Source organism: Emydura macquarii, unplaced genomic scaffold, assembly GCF_026122565.2.
Source record: "Emydura macquarii macquarii isolate MOO-44397 ecotype Brisbane River unplaced genomic scaffold, CSIRO-AGI_Emac_v2 contig_1027, whole genome shotgun sequence".
Lineage (NCBI taxonomy): Eukaryota > Metazoa > Chordata > Testudines > Chelidae > Emydura > Emydura macquarii.
The window spans coordinates 20,157,994-20,183,808 of record NW_027131164.1 but is presented as its reverse complement, the minus strand read 5'-3'; the positions used below and the strand labels follow the sequence as shown (position 1 = coordinate 20,183,808).

At 38.7% G+C, this 25,815-nt stretch overlaps 1 protein-coding gene across 2 annotated transcripts; it reads left to right on the top strand.

Moving 5' to 3' along the window:
• The first annotated feature begins 109 nt into the window (after positions 1-109).
• Positions 110-20,397, top strand: ACP1 (acid phosphatase 1). 2 transcript variants are annotated; one of them, XM_067544889.1, is made up of 6 exons: positions 110-292; positions 4,408-4,481; positions 4,768-4,881; positions 16,124-16,185; positions 19,780-19,885; positions 20,035-20,397. In XM_067544889.1, exons 1-6 carry the CDS (start codon positions 250-252, stop codon positions 20,110-20,112), a joined length of 477 nt encoding a protein of 158 aa, XP_067400990.1. In that variant the 5' UTR covers positions 110-249; the 3' UTR covers positions 20,113-20,397. The 2 variants fall into 2 exon arrangements, with proteins under 2 accessions (XP_067400990.1, XP_067400988.1); XM_067544887.1 differs by lacking the exon at positions 4,768-4,881 and adding an exon at positions 4,590-4,703 and having other exon boundaries at positions 115-292.
• Positions 20,398-25,815: the final 5,418 nt, after the last annotated feature.

Genomic DNA, 25,815 nt, shown 5'->3' with positions numbered 1-25,815 from the left:
ACGCCATGATGGGTTTATTGGTGAGAGGGGCTGGTCGAGCCCGCTGCCTGTGCCAGCCTCTGCAAGCATATTATTTTTAACTCGTTTTTTATCTCCCCCTCTTTCCCATCAGGCATAAACAAGGGAAGACATTAACGTGCGGCGCCGTAAAGCGCGGTGCGGTTTGCACGACAGTCCGGCGGAGGGAAGAAGGAAGGACCCTGGGCCCGGCTTGGTTCTCTAGACTCTGGAATCTGCCCGGCGGGGAAGATGGCGGCTGGGGAGGTGAAGTCTGTGCTCTTCGTGTGTCTGGGTAAGTGCGGCGCGGCCGCGCAGGCAGGACTGGAGCGGGACGGGGAGCCATGGTTGGTGGATGGAGAGAGGGCCCCCGGCAAAGGGGAAGAGAGGCCGGTTCTCTCCTCCTCGGGACTGTAGCAGGCGGGGTGGGAATGAGCAGAGTCTCTGGCGGGGGCTGGTAGTTAGGAGTGGAGTCCATCCCCCCCTCTCCTCGGACAGCAGGCTGGAGAGGTTAGCAGAGCCCATGCTTGGGGGTGGGGGAGGGGATAGGATAGGAGTAGAGTCCACCCTCCCAAGGAATAGAAGGTGAATCAATCATTGGTTTTTTGGGGTTTTTTTTTTTTTTTGGGGGGGGGGGGGAAGTGCATCCTGCATAGGGGAGGAGCTCATGTCAGTGTAATAAACATTTCTGGTATCTCCCACCACCATTCCCCTTTCTAATCTACTAGCTCACCCCTCCCCCAACACCACTTCTCAACCAGCTGGGATCTCTGCCCAGAGGGATTAGCACAGTGTCCCAGTAAGTGTAACTGCTAGGCTGTGTGTTCCTGTTTAATACCTACCTGCCAACGTTTGCAGAGAAGGTTCTGGTTATGATACTGTTCAATGTTTTCTTTGAGTTGGCTAATGGGGCAGAGAGTATGCTTATAAAATTTGCATGTGATACCAGGTGTGGAGGGGTTGCAAGCACTTTGGAGGGCAGGATTAGAATTCAAAAGGACTTTCACAAATTGGAGAGTTTTCTTAAATCAACAAGATGAATATCAATGAAGTTAAGTGTGAAGTATTTCACTTAGGAAGGAAAAATCAAATGCACTATTACAAAATGGGGAATAACTTACTAAGTGGTAGTACTGCTGAAAAGGATCTGGGTGTTATAGTTGATTGAATATGAGTTAATGTAGTGCAATTATGAAAAAGGCTAGTATCTTTTTGGGGGTGTAATAACAGGAGTGTCATATGTCAGACACTGGAGGTAAATGTCCCATTCCACTCTGCACTGGTCAGGCCTCAGCTGGAGTACTGGGTCCATTTCTGGGCTCCACATTTCAGGAAAGATGTGGACAAATTGAAAAGAGCCCAGGGGAGAGCCACAAAAATGATAAAAGGTATAGAAAATCTGACCTATGATGAAAGGTTAAAAAAACTGGCCATCTTTAGTTTTGTGAAAGGACTGAGCGGAAACTTGATAGCAGTCTTCAAATATGTTAAGGGCTGTTATAAAGAGGACTATGTTCAATTGTTGTCCATGTCCACTGAAGGTAGGACAAGAAGTAATCAGTTTAATCTGCATGCAGTAAGGGAGATGTAGGTTAGATATTAGAAAAATCTTTCTGCCTATAAGGATAACTAAGGTCTGGAATAGGTTTTCAAGGGAGGCTGTGGAATCCCCATCATTGGAGGTTTTTAAGAACAGGTTAGACAAATACCTGTCAAAAATAATCTATGTTTACTTGATTCTTCCTCGGTGCAGAGGGCTGGACTAAATGAGTTCTGAAGGTCCCTTCCAGCCCTATGATTGTATGAGTCTGGCTACCTGGCCCTTAAATTTTCTCCAATGCACTGGAAGATGATCCTTGAGAAGACATGTCTTCATTTTTTAAATTAGATCTGTGTTATGGAACCATCAGTAAACGTATGTGAACCATCTGCTTTGCATTTGTAATGAAAAATGGATATTAGTTACATAGCAAAATAAAATTTAGTTAGTGCTTGATAATGTCTTCTGTCTGCAATAAATAAAACAGATAATAACCACTAATGGAGCACATCTAGACCGTAAAATCTCTGGGGCAGGGACTATGGCTTACTCTGTTTGTTTAGCCCAATGTGGTCCTAATATAAATGTTAAATAATACTAGAAAAACTTGGGAATGCAGAGAATAAACCATATTCAGTATTTGCAGGGAAAAATGAACAAAGTCAGAAAGTACAAGTCACTAATACTTTCACTAATAAATGTTGTCAACTCCCCTGGAATTTTCCCTCATCCTATATTGGCTACCCAGAAGAGCCATATGACAACAAGGGCTAAATGATGTGAGAAACAGCTTTCTTTCTTTTTTTAATAAATGCTGACCTGTCAAAATTTTAGAGTATAATTTTAAGATAGTGTTGAGCTTTTCTTCTGCCAGTGTTGGGTTTTGCTGTGTTTCAGCAGTTGTCTAAATTTTTTTCTTAGCCCTAAAAAGTGATCTTGATTCATTATTAAAATGTTAAGTATATGTAATATTTGAGATTAAAAAGAATAAAAGCTGAGAGCCCCATCGACTCAAAAACATGAATAAGTTATTTTAGCACACACTGCAAATATCTGAAACTTCCAATACTTCAAGTGTTCAGTTATTTGCAAGGAGAGACAGCCTATCCTTTCTGAAGATCTCCCATACTCACTGAGAATTGATCCCAAAGAGTACAAGGATTCATGGGAAGTCAGGTTGTTTACTTCTATATTTGTTTTTAAAAACTAATAGTCAAATATTAATTTACTACCTGGTTTCTCTTTGTAACAAGAGAAGTAGCTATTCATTAGACAGCAAAATATAATCTAGTTAATATTTGCATAATTATATTGTTTCTGAATTGTTTCCTACCACAAGAAAACGCATGAAGCATCCAGCAACATAAATAACCCAAATAGATAAAAAGGAATTGGGACTGAGAAGAGGTGAACAAGCTAATTTAAGGAAAGACATTTAATTTTTTTTTTTTTTTTTTACTCTTTTTGCATTTGTAGTGCCTTTTGTTGGAGGAGCTCACCCATTAATTTACCTAATACCATTAAGAGACAGATGATAATTATACCTTAGATACAGATTGTTAGCTTCTGTCTTTTGAGTATAGTTGACTTTGTCCAGGGGCGCATAACAAGTTAAAGCTCCTGTGTTCTATTCCTAACTTTCAGTCCTCTGCTCTATCCCATAATCTGTTAGTTTTACAGAAACTACAAACACTAAATTTGATCTAGTGACTGAAAAGCTTCAGTCATGGGGGCCATAGTTCACAGATATAAACTCTGCTGGTCACTTCACTTGACAAGGCTTCCAATAAGAATAACTTTTGTTTGGAGTTTAGGGGAGAGATCCTCACTATTGAAAAGTGAATGAAGAAAAAACATATCTATTGGAAAAAACTACCATACATTCAATAGCTTTCTTCACACATGAAAGATATTTTTCTATTTTTATTTTTAAAAGTTTTTTGCATCTGTATTGTTACAATCTCAGAAGCTCACATATCCAGGAGGTCAGCCCAGTACATAATTGTGCTTTCAGTTTCCCAAAACAGTTGAAGTGGGAAAAGGATGGAATATGAAAAAGAGACCGGGATGAAAGTTTTTTCTAAAGGGGTATCATTAAAAAGAGGATCCCAAACAATGGCATTAGCAGACTCTTCCTTTGGTATTGGACTTTTATTTAATTTGAAAAAGGATATGGTATATTCCCAAATATTTTTGGCATTCTACAGTGTTTAATACAGTTTTAAGGGGTAAAAAGATAACTTGTAATAGAAAGCTTGCTTCCAGCAACCATGCTGGCCATTAAGACAAATAATTCAAGCAAATTTTGGCAAATCATCCAGTAAATCATAGTCAGGAATGTATTGTACTTGTTGCCAGTACACCAGGGACTGGTGGGGATAGGGTGTTTGAAGTCTCTTAGAAGTTCCAGACTATTATGAGTAAAATTATGAAAGACAAAGACATAAAAATGTCAGCGTTAACACCCATTTGAGATACAGTTCAAAATTTTGCTTTTTTTCAATTATGGCTACAAAAAGTATTTCTGTAGGAGAAAAAGAATAAACAGTAATGTACTTGCGCCGTATAGGAGGGGGACAGGATTTGGGATCTAGCGTAAGGGATGCGTGAATCCTTGTGTGGCAAGCTCCATGGGGCAGTACCTTCACTCTCCTGGTGTAGTAAAATGGAAATAAAATAGAGATTGCTTCAGAGGCTCTGGCTTGACTCCACTGCTGTAGATTCACCTAGGGAATATGATCAAATAAACTGTCAAAGCCTATGTGAAGTAAAATCCTGTCTATGCTGACTTATGATGGCCAATGCCTTACAACTAATATCTTGCTTTTTTTACTGTATATAAACTTAAGTTCAATCTCTTATTTTTGTAGGGAACATTTGCCGATCACCCATAGCTGAAGCAGTTTTTAGAAAACTTGTAACAGATGAAAACATTGAAAATAAGGTCAGTCTTTTATTTTTACGGTTGCCAAAATATACTTTCTCATAGACAGTCAGTATTATATAAGTTGTGGGAAGGAAAACATAAACATTTGAATTTGTTTTTCTGTAGTGGAGGATAGACAGTGCAGCGACATCTACTTATGAAATAGGAAACTCTCCTGATTATCGGGGACAGACTTGCATGAGGAAGCATGGCATTACCATGAATCATATTGCCAGACAGGTACTGTACTCTAATTTCTTTTAAATGTGTATTTGTATATGTCTTTTTTTTTTTTTTGTTGCAGTGGATGACAGACAGTGGTGCTGTTTCTGACTGGAATGTGGGGCGCTCCCCAGATGCAAGGGCTTTAAGCTGTCTAAGAAATCATGGCATTGAGACAGCCCATAAAGCACGGCAGGTAGAAAAGAGTCCATTTTATTTCTTGACAGAAGTAATAATTTTGTTGGGCCATAATTACTCATACCACTCGCAACAGTCATTTGTTGAATATATGGTAGGCGTCAAATTGAATATTAAATATTAGGAGTTATTAATATTAAATATTAAATGGAATTTTCAAAAGCACTCAGCATTGGCTTCACTCTTATAGTTGAAGTCAATGGAGGAGAGTTAGGCCAACAGTTGAGTGACTTTGAAAACCCCATCTTTAAATGTTTAATATTCTTTCTCTAAGGCATATTTTTTCTATTGAATAATTTTGCAGTGTCTTATCTTGTGAGTCCAAGGCACTTCCCATACACATGAAGGAACTGATGGGTACTTTGGAAGGCAGCATTTATGTCCTACAGGTACAGTAGAGGACCTGGCTTGCACTCTGCCCTGGTACTGCTGCCACGAGGGTCAAAATTCTTTAACAGTTGTGGGAGGTTCTGTCTTACAGTAAGGAACTCAGACCCAAGAGTGAAAATAATGTCAAAATATTTTCAAAGGAGAATTACCAGTAAATAATCTTCCTAAACATACCTTGGGGCACTCTCGCTAAGAGTCTGAGCAGCACCATTCACTAAATGGAAACACTGTCTGAAGTTTTGGAAATGCTCAAGTCCATTTTCTTTAGGGAGTACGTTTCAAGTATTGCATTCCAGAGAGAGATGCATTGAAGTAAACATAATTTCATATATCTAAATGATTTAGACATTCAAATAAATGCACATAATTTATTTCCATTAACTATTCTCTGTATATAGAGTATTTCTTTAGGACTTGACTTTTCCTTGGCTTGAGTTCATAACACTAGTTCTTGCATTTGACATAAGATCAAGTAGTTTTGTTAGCATCTTTCCTTTCTGTTCCCTTCAGAATTTTGGTACACCTTATTGCAGTCATCCTTTATTTTCTCCATTTTCAAAAAGTACATGCTTAGTCCGTCTAACCTTCTAACGACATTCCCTCAGTCATACTGATTGACCTTTCTCGTCTCTAATCTTTATGTAATAATGCAAACAGAATTGAACACAACTCACTATTGCAATTTTTGCTTCTTCTAATACTAGAACAATTCTGTCTGTCTTTTCCATTTACAAGTACCAGATTTTTTTTACTGCTGCAAACAGCATATTTACTTTTATCTTTACATTAGGTCAGTGGTTCTCAAACTCATTTGTGAAGCTGTTTCAGTCACAATGGTGAAACATGTAGAGGCCTTCAGGGCTTCCTATGAGGACTCTCCTTTGGTGTTTGTAGATTACTTATGACCAGTTAAACTAAAAGGAAACCAAATTTCAAATACACACATTTGCATTCTGTATGGCTGCTTCAGATCTTCCTTTGTCATTTTTTTAAATATAAATGCAATTGACAAATTTGTGGAAATACCCAGAACAAAATTGCAACATGACCTGGAGAGATTACAACAAAGGGAACTGAAGGCAATGATAAAATATATTTCCTCTCCCTGCACATATAACTAAGCACAAATATGCATTTGGGAGGGACTATGATAGCTGGCAATGTCTGTCTGAAACAGCCCACCCATTATGGTAAGTGTTGATCCTGCTGGAAAAGGGTTAATGGGAAGATTTTTGAAGGCACAAATGGCTGTTAGGTATCTAAAGTCAGTAGGAGTCGAACACCTAACTGTCATTTATACCTTTGAAAGTCTCCTCCAAGTGGGTTCTTCTGACTCGCTGATGAAGCAGATGATTTGAGGCCACACCTAGCACAGCCCCTCTAGGAAGGGAGGATCAAAGGTGTGGGTTAGGAAGTACTGAAGTAGAATTTTTGGAAGCTAAGCCTAGAGAAAAAGGTTTGAGCTGAATTTTGTTTCTTTGCTAATAAAGCCAAATCCAAGGAAGGAGTCGAGCATATGGCTATCTTTTAGAGCAGGTTGGGAAAGTCATCTGCTGGTTGGAAAATAACCAAACACATTAAGAAGAATTTATTCTTTTCTTGTCTTCTTAATGCTGTCCAACTATTATTACAACTTCATGTAATTAAGCCCTATAGTTCTTCAAATTGCTGTGTATGTGACTCCCATTCATGTTGTGGTTGCACCTCTTGCACAGTTCAGAAGCTACAAAAGCAGTGTGCAGTAGTGGTCACACATGCACCCTTCATTTCCTTGTGCATGTCACACATGCACCCTTGTGCCCCTCTCCTAAGGAAATAAAGGTCATCATGACTCGGCTGATCCCCCTCAGTTCCTTCCAACCACCTTTGGGCAGAGAGCAGAAAGAAAGTAGCATCCACCTTAGTGACATAGTTGTGTATACTATGTTAGTGTTTTGTTAATCAATTTCATCTGTTAGTACATTCAGGTTAGTGGATTTCAGCCTGCTGAGGCTACTCAATGTAATCTGTTAGCTGGTTGAAAACAAACAAACTAGTGTTTTAGATAGGTTTCAAGTAAAGCCTTATGACAGATCCTCATTTAAGTCATGTATATCATGTCACAGAATTATTCCCATCACAGATAGACACAACCTCTGCTTATTTTGCATAGGAGAAGCTCACATTCCATCACAGTGCACTATTTGCAGGACTTTTGAAAAACACACTCAATAGTCAAGGGAATATAGACTCAGGCTAGTCCACATGGAGAAATCAGTAAGGCCTCAGTCTGACTAACTTGCAGCAGCTTCGGAGACCTCAAGAATGTTCTCGGGGACCCAGCCTGTCAGTGCCACCCAAATCAGAGGGGTAACTATAATCTCTCCACCCCCTAGCAGGTACTGCTCTTCTAAGAGCCCTTAGTCTTGTGTGTTGGAGCTGTCAGTTACCCATGCTGCCCACAGAGTTAAAGACCAAGAATATAACGGCCATACCAATAGTCCATCTTGCTTGATATCCTGTCTTCTGACAATAGCTAGTACCAGATGCTTCAGAGGGAATGAACAGAATAGGACAATTATTGAGTGATCCACCCTTGTTCAATCCAAGCTTCTTGCACTCAGAGGTTTAAGAACACTCAGAGCATGGAGTTGCTTCCCTGACCATCTTGGCTAATAGCCATCATTGGACCTATCCTCCATGAATTTACCTCATTCTCTTTTGAACCGAGTTACATTTTTGGCCCTCACAACATCCCCTGGTAAGGACTTCCATAGGCTGACTGTGCATTGTGTGAATAAGTACTACTTTATGTTTTTGTTTTAAACTTGCTACCTATTTCATCGTGACCTGTGGTTCTTGTTTTATGCAAAGAGGTAAATAACACTTCCTTATTCACTTTCTCCATGCCATTCGTGATTTCATAGATTTCTATCATATCCCACCTTTGTTCTCTTTTATAAACTGAATAGTCCCTGTCTTTTTAATCTTGCCTCATCTGGAAGCTGTTCCATCCTCCTAATTGTTTCTGTTGTCCTTCTCTGTAGATTTTTCCAATTCTGATACCTTTTTTGAGATGGGATGACCAGAACTGCACACTGTATTCAAGATGTAGGCATACCATGTATTTATAAAGGGACATGATGGTATTTTCTGTCTTATTTTTTATAATGTTTCCTAACATTGTTAGCTTTTATGACTGCTACTGCACATTGAGCAGATGTTTTCAGAGAAGTATCCATGATCCTTCCAATATCTTAAGTGGTAACAGCTGATTTAGGTCACATCATTTTGTATGTATAATTGGGATTATGTTTCCAATATGCATTATTTTGCACTAATCAACATTGAATTTCACTTGCCATTTGTTGACTAGTCACCCGGTTGCGTGAGATCTCTTTCTAACTCTTCACTGACAGCTTGGGACTTAACTGTCTTGGGTAACTTTGTGTTGTCTGCAAACTTTGCTACCCACTGTTTCATCTCTTTTTCCAGATCATTTATGAATATGTTGAATAGGACAGGCAGTAAAGACTGATGAAAGAATGTATTTAGTTTCTCCCAAACGGCCTGCTCTGTCTTGAGTACTCCTTTAGCACCTTGATCATGCAGTGGCCTCACTGATTGTTTGACCAGCTTCCTTTGTTTGATGTACTTTAAAAAAAAAAATGATGTTAGTGTCTTTTGCTAGTTGCTCTTCACATTCTTTTTGGCCTGCCTAATTGCACTTTGACACTTGAATTGCTAGAGTTTACACTATTTTCTATTTTCTTCAGCAGGATTTGACTTCCAATGCTTAAAGGATGTCTTTTTGTCCCTAATAGTCTCTTTTAATCTGTTTAATCATGGTGGCATTATGTCATCTTGCTTTTTTTTTTTTTTTTTAATTTGGGGAATATGTTTAGTTTTAGCTTCTATAATGGCGTTTCTAAAAAGTTGTCATGCAGCTTGCAGACATTTCACTCGTGACTGTTCCTTTTAATTTCTGTTTAACTAGCCTCTTCATTTTTGTGTCATTCCCCTTTCTTGAAGGTAAATGCAACTGTGGAGGGCTTCTTTGGTAATTTCCACCCAACAAGGATATTAACATTAATTACATTATGGTCATATTACTGAATGGTTCAACTATATTCACCACTTGGACCAAATCCCGTGCATCACTTTGTACTAAATCAAGAATTGCCTTTCCCCTTGTGGTTCCGGGACTAGCTGCTCCAAGAAGCAGTCATTAATGGTGTCTAGAAATTTTACCTCTCCATCCCATCCTGAGGTGACATGTACCCAGTCAATATGGGGATATTTGAAATCCCTCATTATTATTGTGTTTGCTATTTTTGTAGCCTCTCTAATCTTCCTAAGCCATTTCACAGTCAGTCCTTGTCAGATGGTCAGTGGCATATTCCTAGTGCTATACTCTTATTATTGAATATGGAACTTCTGTCCAGAGAGATTCTGTGGTACAGTTTGATTCATTTAACATTTTTACTATATTTGACTCTATGCTTACTATGGCCTGGTCTACACTGCCATCAACGGGAGATGCACATAACGTAGCTTGTTCATCTCCCGATGACTTTCTTTTGTTGCCGTATTGTGGTGTCTCCACTGCATTACGTCGACAGGAGATGCCATTCAGTCAACACAGCCTTACTCTTTTCAGGGGAATGGATTTATGGCGTCGATTGGAGAGCTCTTCCAGGATCGAATGAGTGGATCTCTACAGCTCGATCAATTGATTCTGCTGCATCGATCTATGCAGCCCCAGCAGTGTAGACATATGACATAGTGCCATGCCCCCACCAGCATGACCTACTCTGTCATTCCTATATATTTTGTACTCTAGTATTGTCTCATTGATTATTATTCCACCAAGTTACTATGATGCCCATTATATCAATATCCTCACTTAATACCAGGCACTGAAGTTAAACCCTCTTAGTCTTTAGACTTCTAGCATTTTTTTACAAGCAGTTACTAAATTTGTTGGTATTTAGTTGTCTGTATTCATGTGATGTAACTGAATTGGACTCTTTTTCATTTGACTGCTTCTCTTCAGTTCCTGTCTGTTATCAACGTCTATCCTCTCCCCTTTTTTTACTAGGATATAGAGTATCCTTTATAATAAACCGGGTCCTACAGGATGTCTCTGTCTGAACCTTGTGCTCTTCTGCAGCTGTTGGCTTTTCCCCTGCCCTTAGTTTAAAGACTCCTGTATTAATTTTTCATGCCAGCAGTCTGGTTCTATTTTAGTTTAGATGGAGTCTTTACTTTCTTTGTAGGCTTCTCCTTTTCCAAAAAGTTACCGAGTTCCTAAGACACCTAAGTACCTCCTCTAAACACCTCATTCATGCATAAAGACCCTTCAGTTCTGCCTGACTAACTGGCCCTATTTGTGCACCTGGAAACATTTAACAGAATACTACCATGGAGGTCCTGGACTTGAATTTCTTACCTAGGAGCCTAAATTTGGCCTCCATGGATTCTCTTCTACCTTTCCCTTTGTCATTGGTACCTACATTCCCCAGGACCACTGACACCTTCCCAACACTGCACATACATCTACCTAGAAGTCTTGACAGGGCTGCAACCTTAACACCCAGCAGGCAATTCACCATGTGGTTCTCTCAGTCATCAGAAACCCATCTATCAGAAGTATCTATCTGAGTCACTACTCTTCAATATCTCCTATAAGGAAGCAATCACCTTCCCCAGTACTGCGAAAGATGAGAGCAGAATCCCTGGTATCAAAGAAGCAGCTGAAAGCAAAGCTGGGAAAATCCTCTCAGTGGAGGGGTGCGGTACCAGGGGGACCTGCCTTTACTTCAATCCTAGGCCTTAAGAGATTGCTGCTATGATACCATGGAAGCCTGTGCCAATGCAATTTTCAGCAATCTAAACATAGCCTGGCAGGGTTAGATGCTCCAGCTAGGGCTGTTTCTAGGTGGGGTGCGTGGCCCGGGGCAAATCAACCCCCACCCAGCTGGCCTCCTGGCTGTGTGCAGGGACCAGGCGGGAGGGTGCTGCTGCCACGAGGCAGCACCCATCACAGGCCTGAGGCTAAGACCTCTTCAGTCCTGGGTCAAGTCAGTTTTTACCGTCTGAATATCCACAGCATGAACAGATTGGTAACAGTTTCCCAGAAGGTCCGTTCATACTTTCATTTGGTGGCTAGAACTGAATAATGTCTGTCAAGGATGACTTTCACTTTGATATCTCCCACTCAGATATTAGTCTCTGATGCATCCACAAAGGGGTGGGGAGTTCTTCTGAATCGATACTTGATCCCTGGACATCTGTTCATTGTTCAGACTGTATACGTGTTTTAGAATCAAGAGCAATTTGCTTAGCCTGTGCAGAAGTTTTGATGGATAATATTTCAGCATTGTACTGTATAAACAGAGGGGAGCAAAATCAAGCCCTGTTTGTCAGGTGGCCATGTGGTTTTGGGTATGGTTCATCAGTCACAACATAGACCTGATAACTCTGTATCACCCAGGAATCCAATGCATTAGTGGAACAGCTAAGCAGAAAAGTTGTGGTCCCTATAGGAGACAATGTTAACAAAAATATTTCAGATTTGGAGATACCCACAAATAGATCTTTATGCAGCTAAAGACACCAAGACGTTTCCCATTTTGCTCTCATGGAGATTGGTGTAAAGGTGCTTTAGAAGATGTTTCTAATCCCTTGATTGGTTCATATACCATATGCATTTCCTTCCTTTCTTCTAATCTCCAAAGTACTAAGAAAAGTGAGATAGGATAGAGCTCAGATTATCCTGGTGACTCCAGCATAGCCTTGTCAGTTTTGGTATCCAGACTTACTGTAGCTCTCCATTCAACAACTGATCGCTTTTCCCCTATTGACAAACATAATCTTTTAGGACTCTGGACTCAGATTCCATCCGGATCCAAAATCCCTTCACCTCATGGCATGCAGGCTTTCTGGTTAGCATCATAGATAGGGGACATACTGGTAAGGTTGAGAGTGTCATTATGGAGTGTAGGAAGCCGTCAACCAGAAAAATCATATTTTGTGAAGTGGAAGTGTTCTTCCTTATGGATGAAGACAAAGCAGTTCAGTCCTCTAAAATTGTCTGTTCCATTAATTCTAGATCTACTATCATTAAGATATACAGGACTATTGTTCAACTCGATCAAAGTTCATCTGCCTGCAGATTTGGCCTTTCATTCCGCTTTTTAAGTTCTTCAGTATTTCCCCATTTTACAGTTAAAATATTTCTTTAAAAATTATTGAACATCTTTCCACCAATTAAAGATATACCACCCTCGTGGAATTTGAACTTATTCTTTTTTTACAGGTGGGGCCTTGATATGAGACTTTCAACTTGCTGACTCCACTATTTATCAGCTAAAATGATCTTTTTGGTAGCTGTCGCTTCTTTATATAGAGCAAGGGATTATTCAAGCATTAATGTCCAACTCTCCATATATACAGTTTTCCATGTGAACAAAGTAACTATGTAACATCGCCCAAAATTTATCCCGTGGGTCATTTCAAACTTTTGTATTAACCAGTGTATACACTTACCTTTATTTTCATTTCCAAGACCTCACAAGACAAAGTTACATACACTGGATATTAGAGGCTCCCTCTATAATAGCTTAATAGAACAGACCATACAGGAAATCCTCTAGACTCTTTCTTGCATAAGACAGTGCTTCAAAGGGCAAATCAATCTCCTCAGATTGCAGACTGTATATGAAATTCTGACCTTATGAACAAACTTCAGCCTCAGCTCAAGTAACTTCTCATTCCACCAAATCACAAGCAGTCTCAACAGCATGCCTTAGTAGGATACCAGTTGTAGAAAATTACAGAGCAGCAAATTGGTCTTCAGTGCATACATTCACCAACCATCATTCCTTGGTATCAGCATCCTGAGCAGATGCAGAATTGGAAAGAACAGACCTACAATCTCTATTGAATTGAGCTTCTAGCTCCCACCACCTCAATCACTGAATTGTTTGTTAATCACCATGAGTGAGAGCCACATGCACAGGAACGCAAAGAAGAAAGAATGGTTACTTACCGTATAATAACAGTTGTTCTGTGCATGTGAATCCCGTGATCCACCCTCCATTCCTACATCTCAGAGACTTTGAGATTCTGGGTAGTGAGAAAGAACTGAGAGGGTGAATGGGTCATGCTGCCCTTGGACATGCCGTTGCTCTCAAGGACATAAAGAGCTCATGCTCAATCCCTATTGGACACTGCTTTTGAAGCTTCCGATCTCTTATGTAAATGGCACGACTACTCCATGAGTGGGATCCACATGCACAGAACATTTTAACAACCACAGTTACTCTAAGGTAAGTAACCATTATTTTTCTGCAGGAAAGGTATGGGGTAGAGGTGAGCACCTCAGTCCCTTCCAACAGGTTGCATAAGAGTTTCTTAATTATGCATGCTCATGAATAAAACTTTATTTTCCTACATATTCATGAGCTGAATCATGCACAAAATCTACACTAATTTGTTGGGTACTTCCTAGCATTACAGGTGTAGAGAGAACATGCCTCCCCTCCCCGAGTGTCTTACTACAATAATAGCTGATATAAGACGATGCTTAAAAATGCAAAATACAAACAGTTTTAGTATACTTTAATAGGTTGTATGCTACTGTGCTCATTCACACACCTTATGAGTCACCCAACTGAGTGCTCACACATAATAATATGAACAAATATTTTAATCAACTTGTTGCTGATGCAAAAAATTGAGATTCCTGTATGACTGATGTCATTCACTTGCCTTACTGAGGAAGTGAGATTGAGAAGAAGAATGTCTTAAACAGTATTCCACAACTGGATAAAGCTTGAGAAACACTGCTCCCAATCCTTTTCAAGGTCTTTGTTTAAGAAATACATTACTTTTCAAAAGACTCTGATTCTGCACATACTTATACACGTAACTATTTGCAGTATTGGTGCTGCAATGTAATTTGTCTGAAGTCTTAAAATTTGCCACACTGAATTGTAAAGAGAGAAACCCTAAATTCTCGTCTTCACATGCTCCTCGTCTAGCCAAGTTCATCTATAGTTGGTTCGATTGACCATCCTTTTGCTCCAAAAGTTGATACTTTTCCAAATTTTGTTTTCTATATTTTATTTCCCTGTCAAGAGACACTATCAAATTCTTTATCCCAAAATGTTGTTGATTCACTATGCTCATAAGGAGAATGTTCTCATGTATTTTGGTTTACAAATCCTTGTTTAAACAAGACCTGCGCTTCACCTACTCTTTTAAAAAGTAGCTGGAGTTTATTGAAGTATGCTTTGTGTTCAGCTGCTGCAGAGACATAAGAGAAAACACAAGGTAATCATGCATGGCTGCACTGGCATCATTGATAATGTGGGTCCATAACTTAAATTTTAAGTGGATTCAGTGTACTTAGATCTCTAGGCTCATGTTAGTTTTATTTTTATTGTCTTTGGTGCAACAATAATTGTGTAAGATTATTTTCAGAGGGGCCAAGATTTAAGAGCTGAGAGTCACCAGGGTAAGCCTGTAGAGGTTTCATTAGACTTGCTAGGAAAACAGAGCTATTTCCACTGTAAAAATATTTTTGTAGGTCAAAGGCCACAGTATAAATACAGCAAATATTTTTATATTGAAAATAAACTCTCTGCACTTGTTCTCGTTACTGTCGTAAGCTCTAGCTAAGATTATATTGAGACTTCCATTCTAACCCTTTGTTTCACACTCCCCATTTCCTGCAGAAAAATTCCCTATATGAGCGAAATGTTCCATGTTTGGTCTCACCTCTCTCTATTTATAGACGCGTGCGCGCACACACAAGTTCAGATTTTTCACTGACTGTGAATTTATTTCTAGGACACTTTCTCACATGCTTCCTTTGCTTTCCCCTATTGCTCCCAAAAAAGTACATCTACAGGATAGACCTTCCGTATATGCAACTATGGATAGAACTGTGCAGTATTGATGTTAGTTATTTATGTAGCTAATTCCATTGAGTCCCAGTGCAAACCCCCAGCATAGATGCGGTGCACCAGCAAAAAGTGTGGCTTAAATTGATGTAGGCCTTGCCTGACCTGGAAAAGCTTTTTCAGTATAACCTAAGGTGTGAATTTAAACCGGTATGGTTATACTAGTATAATCACTCACATGGACAGTCTTGTCTGGAATAAGAGTTGCTTTTTTAGTTTAGCATATGTCAGTTGGAAATGTGTGTAAACTAAACTAAAAATAGGCACTCTTCTGGAGCAAGAATATATGCTGGGTTACATCTTTATAACTAGCAGAAGTTTATAGATGAGCCCTTGCTGTAATTGCATTAAACCTCAGTTCATGCTGGTGCAGCATATTTACATGAAGAGTTGGCACCAGTGTAACTAAATCAATTTAATTTCAACAATACACCAGAAGTTGGTCCAATAAATTATATGACCTTATCCACCTTGTGTTTCTACTTTTCTGAAGGACATATAAAAATTATGACCGACTTGGTTTACTTTTTACAAGTTTGTGAGTGGAGTGAGAATTTTTATAACTCTGGATGCATAAGTGTGACATATGTTCACTTAAGTATGAAAAGATTAGTTGGTGTTTTTTTAAAAGAAACTATATTGTAAAATGCAACTGCATATTTTAATCTTAATCATAATTTGTTCATTGTTTTGTTAAAATAATTACTATTGACTTGAAGGATAGGTCTTGGACTCAGACTGTGCTGACTAGTTTGCTGGTTCCCAATTCCATATTTATACTTGTCATTACTCCTAACTAAGAATTGCAAAATTGTAACTTTTCTTCTTTGCTATATTTTTTTGTATTGTAAGTAAACACATCTTTGCTAGAAAAGTTAAAACAAATCTTTTTAATTCCAGGTTACTAAAGATGATTTCCTTACATTTGATTATATACTTTGTATGGATGAAAGCAACCTAAGGTAAAGTAAGATAGTATGCAGTTTTACTAATAGAGATTATGATTTGAGTATCTGCATTTGTAAATGATGATAAATCCAGAAGATGGGCCTAATTGTTTTAGTGCCTAATATGCAACCTTTTGCGGTTTTTCTTATGAGTGATAATTAGACTTGGCAGAATTTGATTATATAATTTCAACTGATGAGATGTGTTTATTTTTAAGAATCTTTTTCAATTTATATCTATTTAAATTTTCACAGTTGCAGAAAATGATTGGGAGGGGTCAGACAATTATTTTATGACAGCAGCCATTGAGTTTCAAAAAGTTTAACATTTATAACTGTTCAATTGTCAACATATATCAAAATATACAAAATAAATATACTTAAATCAAAGTCTAAGTTCTTCTTTGAGTAGTGTCCTTGTGGGTGCTCCACTTTAAGTGTGCATTCACCCCTGCACCTTTGATGGGAGATTTTTGGTAGAAGTGCCTGGTCAGCCTTCACATGTGCCCTACACATCCTTGTGCCCTATACTGATGCTATATAGGACTGACATATGATTCTGGTAACATATCACTCTGGGACCATGTTAAGCTTAATAAGAGTGCATGGCAATAGCTGACTAATTTAATAATCTGGTTAGCAGTAGCAAAATTTCTGCTTAATTGGGGGATGCATTTGTCCAGTGCCAAGTAGTTAAATGGGTATGAAATTCTAAGCAATGGCCCTTTTAAGTTATCAGGATTTAAAGACTAAAAACATAAAGATGAAATTATACAAATCAGTCATAGGTCTTTTCAGGCTATTTTGAATGGCCACCTCTTGTACAACACAATCATGCAAGGACTCCATGTATGGCACTTGAACTGACTAAAGTGTTAGTCAGTGACTAAAGGACCTACTTAGATAATTTACTTCCAATTTCATTTAAACTCTTTATTACTTTTATATTGGTGTCGTTGCCACTTATCAAGATGTCAGTGATACAAAGAAAAGAGCTGCATTGAAGCAAGTGGGGGAAAAAATTGGAAGGGTAGACTTGGAGTGATTTCAAATCGTTTAACAGCAATTGGGAGAACTGAAATTCTTTCTAGCTCTTGCCAGGAAAGCAGCACAACAACAGTGGGAAGAAGAGAACTTTCTCCCTCAATTGCCTCTGCCTCAGATTTAGGCCCCGTAGTCCAGCTTCTCCCAGGAACAGCCCTATGATGCTCCAAGTGGTAGTACCAGAATGCCTGGGAAGGCAGATTCATTCTAGCTGCTGGCATAGTATCAGCAGTGGGAAGAAAGGACACCTTTACAAGTTTACACCTTTCATTCCCCTCCTCCCTCTGAATCAGAACATTCTGCTTGCTTCTGTAGATGAGGTATGTTGAGAGCCCTAAAGTGAATCTGGCTAGCTGTCATGGTTGACATTGGGTCAGGTTTTACAGCAGGAGCAGAATTTTTTACTTTAATCTCTACACACCCTTTCCGACCCCTCCAAAGATAATTAATAGGCAAATGTGCAGCTGACTTGGTTGATTAAAATATAAGACTAGGTTATTGTTAAATTTGAGGAGGTAGGAACCAATATCATAGTTGAAGGTGTTTTTTTATTTATAAATCAATAAAAACTAGGACTAACTAGAAGTGTACATAGTTTCACCTTGCTCACTATGTATTTGTTTATTCCCTCTCCCTATCTTTGTTACGGGGGAAGTTCGTTTACCCTGGCTTCCGGATCTATTACCGGGGACAGACTGTAAGACACTCTGCTGGTGTACAAACAAAGGGCAATTTATTGTGGTGACAAACAATGAATTCAAAACCACTGAAGTTAAGAATACAAACAATAGGGATAAACCCCAGGTCCCACAACCAGTAACACAACCCCTGGATCCCCAAAGTCTCTGATATTTACAGTTGATCTTTGCTCCACCCAAGGAGTTCTGTTCACGATCTGGTCTTATTCATCTGCCTCGGCTCCAGGTCTGCAGTTGTCTGCTTCTCGTCCTGGTCCGCAGTCAGCTGCTTCTCGTCCTCGATTCTCGATGTCCGCGCAAAGCAAACGTACCCTTGCCACACTGTCACTCAGATGGACAGCCCCGAATTGTGGCACTGACCGCCTTAAATCAGCTTGGTTTGTTTCTTTATCAGCCAATCACAAGCCAGCATTTTTCCCGTTCTTCGGGTGGTGCACACGGCACTCTAATCTTGTGCGCACAGCACTCTAAATTATAGGCTTCCTGCCTTTTTGCCCTGTCTCCAGGCAGATTTGTCTTGCTGGCATCCTGCCAAGCATCAGTGTCTTGGTATCTCTATTGTCTGACTCCATTTTGGATTTAAGATCCAATATGGATTTTGGCCTGGTCGCCCTCTTATCCATTAGCAGAGGACTATTTAAACCTATTTACAAACACATAAACAATTTCCCCAACATCTTGTCTTTAGATTGTAAACTCTTTGAGGTAGGGACTCAAATGACTAATTTAGTGACTACTTACATGATTGTACAAAGCCTAGCACAGTAATACCTAGCTCTTGCATAGCATTGTTTAGCTGCAGTTATCAAAGTGCTTATAAAGGAGAGTGTCATTGTCATTATCTTCATTTTACAGATGGGGAAAACAAACTAGTGGTGGAAACTGGGAATAGAACTCAGGTCACAGGAGTCCCAGTCCAATGTTCTGTTCACTAGGCCACGCTAAGGATTGATCAGAATTGAAGCTTCTAAGTGCTATCATAACAGAAATTATAAGTTAAATTGCAGTTATTGGTGCAGGACCTGAGTAGCAATTATTTGGAAAGGTAGCCTGTAAAATCATTTCTGACAGAGTGAGAGGATTTTGGAACTGAGATTTATAATATAACCAGTTCATACTGTTCGGCATGATAAAAGTCAGAGTGTGGAGCTGCATCTTTTTTAAAGGTACTAGGAAACTGGGATTTGGGATAATGGACAGTGTATGAAAGCATATTAGCATTAAAGATAATCTGAGTGGGAGGAATCTTGGGAGAGGATTTATTTCCCAAATGACAGTGATCAGAAGTGCTTGTCAACATATTTGCAAACACTGATGGGAGGAAAGACCTTGTTTAGCACTTCAGCAATTAATGTAACTTGAAGAAGGCAGAGCTAAGAGAATTTACAAAACCAGAACAATTGAAACAGCATTTTCATGGAAACCTGGAAGAAGCTTACTCATATTTTTAAGAAACGTATCAGCTGTGTTCCCAAGAGACTTTTGAATAATAAAACCTAAAGGGAAACACTGAAAATAACGAATAAAATGACTAGAGAAAAATATTATAAACTTTTTTATGACTAAAGCCAAATTAAGGGCATTGTCAAGCACCCAATTGCATGATTTATTTGCATTTCTATTTACTCTTCATTTTACGTAGATGTCTTTGACACTTAAACTATCAACAACACAAATTTTGACACAAATTAGCAACAACGTAGAGAAAGTACACAGCCCTGTTAAAGTATAGCAGCACTCTTTCATCTTCATTCAGACCCTATAAACTTTCTAGTAATTATTGAATTTCTAATGTTGATGCCAAATGGAGCAGACACCCTCATTGTCATGGAAACAATAGTTCAAAATACTTCTTTTTACTTTACAGAGATCTAAAAAGAAAAAGTAATCAAGTTAAAAATTGTACAGCTAAAATTGAACTTCTTGGGAGCTACGATCCACAGAAACAACTTATTATTGAAGATCCATACTATGTAAGTATCACAGATTGACTTGAGAACTTTTAATTAAACATTAGTATGTATGATTAACAAACATGAACACAATTTTAAAAGTAACTGTTGAAGATTTAAATTTGGGTGACTAGATATTTTTACCTTTTCTTTTTCTTATCTTTTTCCAGGGAAATGAAAAAGACTTTGAGATTGTTTATGAGCAGTGTGTTAGGTGCTGTAAGGCATTTTTGGAGAAGGCGCATTAGTGCAACACCATTTTATTTCTAAAAGGAAGTAATACTTAGCTCCTTCTTTGAAGTGTTATATAAATTTCACTTGATTGATGTATTTAAAATGTAATATTGTACCTCTGCAGTAGAGCCTAATTGCAGCTGCTTAATTTTAGTTTTGTATTGTAGCTACCCTATGGCCTAACTTAGAAGAACTTGGAAATGTTTTAAAAATTGAATTTGGGGATCAGCCATTTTGTCAGGCATCAGTGTAACAAAATATTTCAGAGAGAAACAGAATAAATATGTCTATGAACTCCTTTTCAGTGTCTAAGAACTATAAAATTAATTTGTCTTACTTTTTTGTGTGTGATGCAAACTTACATTCTTGTACATATACCCCCATTTAAATATTATTAAAAAGATATTTGAGAAACGGGAGCTTTTTTATGTTTTGAAACAGATGTGCATATATTGAGCATTAACTGATTAATGCTGTATTTTTCAACAAAAATATCTGTATCCTTCAGGACCATTTATATCACATAAAGCTGCAATGTTGACTTTGCTGCAGACAGGTCTGAGAATGGGTAACCCATCATCATCAAACTCTGTCATACTGCCAGCTGTCATCCTGTCCAGCACAAGTTCCTAGAGTTGGGAGCATACCAAAGCTGGATGGCATATGGGAACTTGCTGTCCTAAAGCTGGAGTTAACTCCCCAACACATGAACTAATGGGAACATTGACCAGTTCCTTGCACTTCCCTGACATTTGAGCCTCCCTTTCCCTTAGATAAATATTTGCCATATTTGCCAGCCTTCTTGCAAGAGTTGAGGGGATTTGTTTTTCTCTGTAACTTTTCAAGTATCTCCTCCCCCTTTCTTATTGAAAAACCAGATCACCAATCCATGTTCTAATCTTCTGCTTCAACTGCTGTAATCTTTCTTTCTGGTCTTTTTGGATCCCCATAATGCCAGACTTGCTCCCCTTTTCATATTCCACTTTCAAAGGGTTTGGGGTTTTTTTTAATGCTTGGAATGCCCTGGTACACTTTCACCCAGATTCATTTGCTCCTTGATTCATTCAAATTCCTCCTAAAAACTCACTTCTGTTGACTCGCCTATGGAAAATCAAGGGGGAGGAAAAGTGTTTAAATTAAACACTAAATTTTTTAAAACCCTTCACGAACAATGTATCCCTTTCTGAGTTACCACAAGCTTTTGATTTTTACCCTTCTTCCTCTGCCCTTCCCTCCTTTGGTTATGTCTCAATTGTTGAAATCAGGCTGCACATTCTTTGGGACAGGGCCCACATCTTAACTTGTCTTGTGAGGTGGAGCACACTTTGGCGTCATCAGAAAATGAGTGACTCACCTGACTTAAGGTAAGCAAGACTCCCTCCCGCCACATAGTTTACAGTTCCAAAAAAAGACTGTCAAGCGCATTACTCTGTCTTGACATTGTTTCAGAGATCAGCCAGCAAAGCTTTTCAAGATAAAGCAGTACAATATAAAAACGTAACTGATTCATATCTTGATCTAGCAATATTAATCTATTAAAGTCAAAACTGTAGCTGAAAGTGCAATCTCTCATAATTCCTGTCTCTGTTAATATTATCACTGAACACTGTTCGTAGGAGAGTAGGTGGCACATCAAAAGTATATGTTGAAAGCTCAGTTTTAAACTAAAGACAACAAGCCTCACCACAGTAGAGTGGGGTTACTCCATGGGGAGGCAGTTCTGCTCTGTCCTGAAAGAGTTCAATAAATTGTAAAAACTTACCCTGTTTGGGCATTTCTACCATCGCCCTAGCCAGTGTTCAACACAAATTTCTGTTCCAATCTTCATATAAGAGAGTTAAAGAGAAAACACAGTGACTGTTATGTGTGTTGTATAGCTTTTATGTGCGTGAATTTGTAACCATGTGTTTCTATAAAATTCAGATTCTTTTAAAGAGAATTTGTATGTCCAGTAGTTGAATACTAGTCCACTATTAGGTCACATGATAATAGAGGACCAACTAACGTAATGCTGTAATAGAGCAGCTAAAATGCATGTGTCTCTCTATGAAGCTTTCATTTTGTATTAAAATTTCAACCATATTTTATATTTTTGTAAATGGGGTCACTACCTTTAACAGAAGACTATATATAAAATTGGTGTCTGGTAGACAGAGCATCTGAATCTCAATGTGAAAAATACAGACAAGCTTATAAGACTAGAAGACAAAATGTTCTTGATACAGATATTCCTGGCATTGCCAACAAGCTTGTCTTGAAGTGGCAGGACAAAATGCCATGGCCCCAATTCAGAAGTGCTTTTCAGGAAGAGTGCTCAATATACTTAAAAGCTTGCCTGAATTGGAGCCCAGGAGAGTAACATTGCATTTAAAAAGAAGACTTTTGCAGAATAAGAAAGAATAAAAAAATGGCTAGCCTTCAGGAAGGACAGTTGCACAATGGCATTATGCAAACATACATGTGCAAGATGGGCAACCGACAGAAGAAGATGCACTAATAATGATCCATAAAGATGACAGGTTACAGGTCTAAATTTTCTCAGCTTTTATGAAAAATGTTATACCAAATGGCAAAATACAGAATTTCTTCTACTTTATTTTTTATCTGCAGCTGTTCACCTTAAGTACAATGAAAGATGTATTTAGAGTCGAGCAACCTCTCTGGATGCCCTAACCACTGCACTATAGAGTGATTCTTTCTGGCCCAATTAATATTTTAATTCAATTATTTAATTAAAATGGAACAGCTTCAGCAAGAGAGATTGAGACCCACACCAGAGTATCATTTATTCCAGGGGCTAGGGCACTCACCAGACAGGTGGAGAACCCCTGTTCATATCAGCAGGGAAAGGAATTGAAGAATTGAATGGGGAGGGGGTCTTGTATATTGAATGAGTACCTAACCACTGGCCTAGAGATTATAAGGGAATTCCTTACCCCTTCCCCATTTAGTGTATCATTAGGCAGCCTTTAAGGACACCTATTGGATCAGGCCCTGCCGTCAGGTTCGATGTTCCTTTGCCTATCTTCCTCAGGTTTATGGATCACTCTGGGACTTAGCCAGGAGATAGGTGTCTGGAGGCCTAGAGTGAAGTAGCATGCCCAGAAGCAGAAACTTAGGCACCTAGAAAACTTTTAAAGCAAAACTTCAGGTGCTGAGAAAGTTTCGGCACCAACAGGGTTAGGCAGCAGCTGATCAGAGTTTTGTGGATCGCAGTGGCTCCTAAAACTGAGACTTTTTGGATCTGGCCCTAAATTAATTGCATAGGAGTCCATTATTCTCCCAGCTGAACTTTTTGTATAAATGTATTAAGAAATGTCAATGACAGTTGAAATGTTAATGCCTCATTAGGTCACATAAATTACATAATATGGATTTATCTTAAGAAGCCTGAGGAAGTTAGGTGCTCAAATCCAATTGGAGTTTAATGGGATATGGGCACCTTAATTCTTCTACTAGTGGATACTGAGAAATATTTACCCAAAATACTATGTGGCCATCAACAAAACTTCTTTGGAGTTCCTAAAAATAATAGATGAAGATTCCTTAACACACCGTCCTGCACCCAACTGGATAGCTCAATATTGGACTTTATTCTGATGAACACAGAAGAGTTAATTATTGACTGTTGGTAAATTGTGTATGTAGTCAATTACTTGACCACACTTTGGTTTGTTATAAAATATACTCAAGAGACCAAATAGCCAATGTCCATCTGATTTATTACGATAAGCCAATAATAATATACTACAGGGAAAAAGTTTTATGTGATATCAGTCTCTGGGAAGCTGTCTTATGCAAAGATGTTACCTTCTCCTTTGGCATAAAATGTGCTCCCAAAGTTACACATTTCAGGTGGTATTATTTATATGGTGATTTTGCAATGTATACGTTTCTTTACACATCACTAAAATCCAACCCCTCATTTTCCCTAACTTACTATTCTGTTCCTTCCTATCTTTTTGGATATTAGCATTCCAGGTACTGGTCCATGAAGGTACTTCCCTATCTTGCACTAAGACACAAAATGAATGTATGTTGATTTTCACAAATTTCCTGTTTGCTTATGCCAGATGCTTACTTCAGCAAATGCTAGGATATCTAGCATGTGAACAGGATTATGGAATAGGCCAGTTTAGGCTATATCACTGTTACAATATTTGTGCTTAATGCATACTGAAACATAGATATGTGGTGTGGATATTATATGTTATTAATTACATATCATATGCTAGCCAGCATATGTTAGTCAATGCTGACCTAATAATTAGCACTTATGGTAGTATCAGTGATCATGAGCTGGTTACATGTGCCTTGTGGGGGCATCAACCAATAATGTATATACCTGGAACTTCAAAGAGCCACTTTTCCAAAGTTGAAAACAATTGTAAGCATAACTGACTGGGAGCATAAATTTAAGTGGGAAGTGTCAGTGGAGGTGAGGGATTCACTGTTGTTCGGAGCCTTGAAGAAAAGATTAGATGTTTTTCTGAAAGATATGTTTGAAGTCAGTTTCTGGGAGAAGTTCTACTGGTGCACCATGTCAGGCTCAGTAGTCATGGTGATGCCATCTGGCCTTGGAATCTGACTCCCTCTGTTGTTCATCCCTTTCCTTCATGGATCTTGGGGAGAACAAGTTTGCTTACATAGTCTTCATCTTGCTCATAACACTCTTGCTCTGTATTTGATAAGGATTATAATCTAATCTCATGCAGCAGGGCTTCAAATGGTCAGCTACAGGGGTTAGGAAGGAATTCCGCCCCTCCCCCCAGTGGACAAAAGGGTCACCTTGCTCTGAAACATCAGATCTGCCACAGCTAGACAGGTTACTAGTTAGGATGGACTGGTGCTCAGAATTGGTACACAAATCCTCTTATATATTGGTTAGTATGTCTTCCTCATGTGCTCAGGGTGTAATTCATAACAAGACTTGGGGGTGGGAAGGAACTTCCCCAAAGTCAGATTGGCAGGAACCTTCAGGGCTTTTCATTGTCCTTTGCAGCCTGAGCTGTGCTTAGTCTCCTAGGGTCATCTGAGCACATCTCACCTAATCAGTTCTCTGGCATGGCACGGGTGGCATCTTAGTCTCTCCTGTTCACTGCCTGTGGTTCCTCTAGTTTAGTCTCCTGAGGACTAAAATGCTTTTATTCAACTGAAGTCATGGGACTCAACAAAGGGGATTTGGATAGAATGTAATAGCGTGAGGTATGCAGGAGGTGAGACAAGATGATCTAAGGATCTTTTCTGGCCTTAAACTCTATGAACTATGAAAATCCTAGCCCTACTTATTTGTATTGGACTCAAAGGTTTTATACCATACAGTCCAATATGATCTAAAGGGCTTGTGTAAAATAGATGGTTCTTTGAAAGAAAGCTTCAGTGTGAAAACTTGTGTGTCTGGAATGCATTTATAGGAAATGCTCCATAGTGTGTGGTTTTTGGTTTGGGGATTTTTGGTCATAAATGAAATGACACATGCACCAACTGGGTTGGGTACGTGATTTTAAAGAAAAATGAAATGCATAGAGCGACCTGATGAAGTCTTTGTTTAGCCTTTTTTTACAAGTTACACTCCTGATACAATTTAGTGTTAAATTTTAATATAATTTACAGATTATTTTGCTCTGAAACATCATGAGTAACCACCTGAAAATCAATTCATTTGTGAAAACCATTATTGTAAAGGGACATTTAAAGAATACACATTGAAGATCATG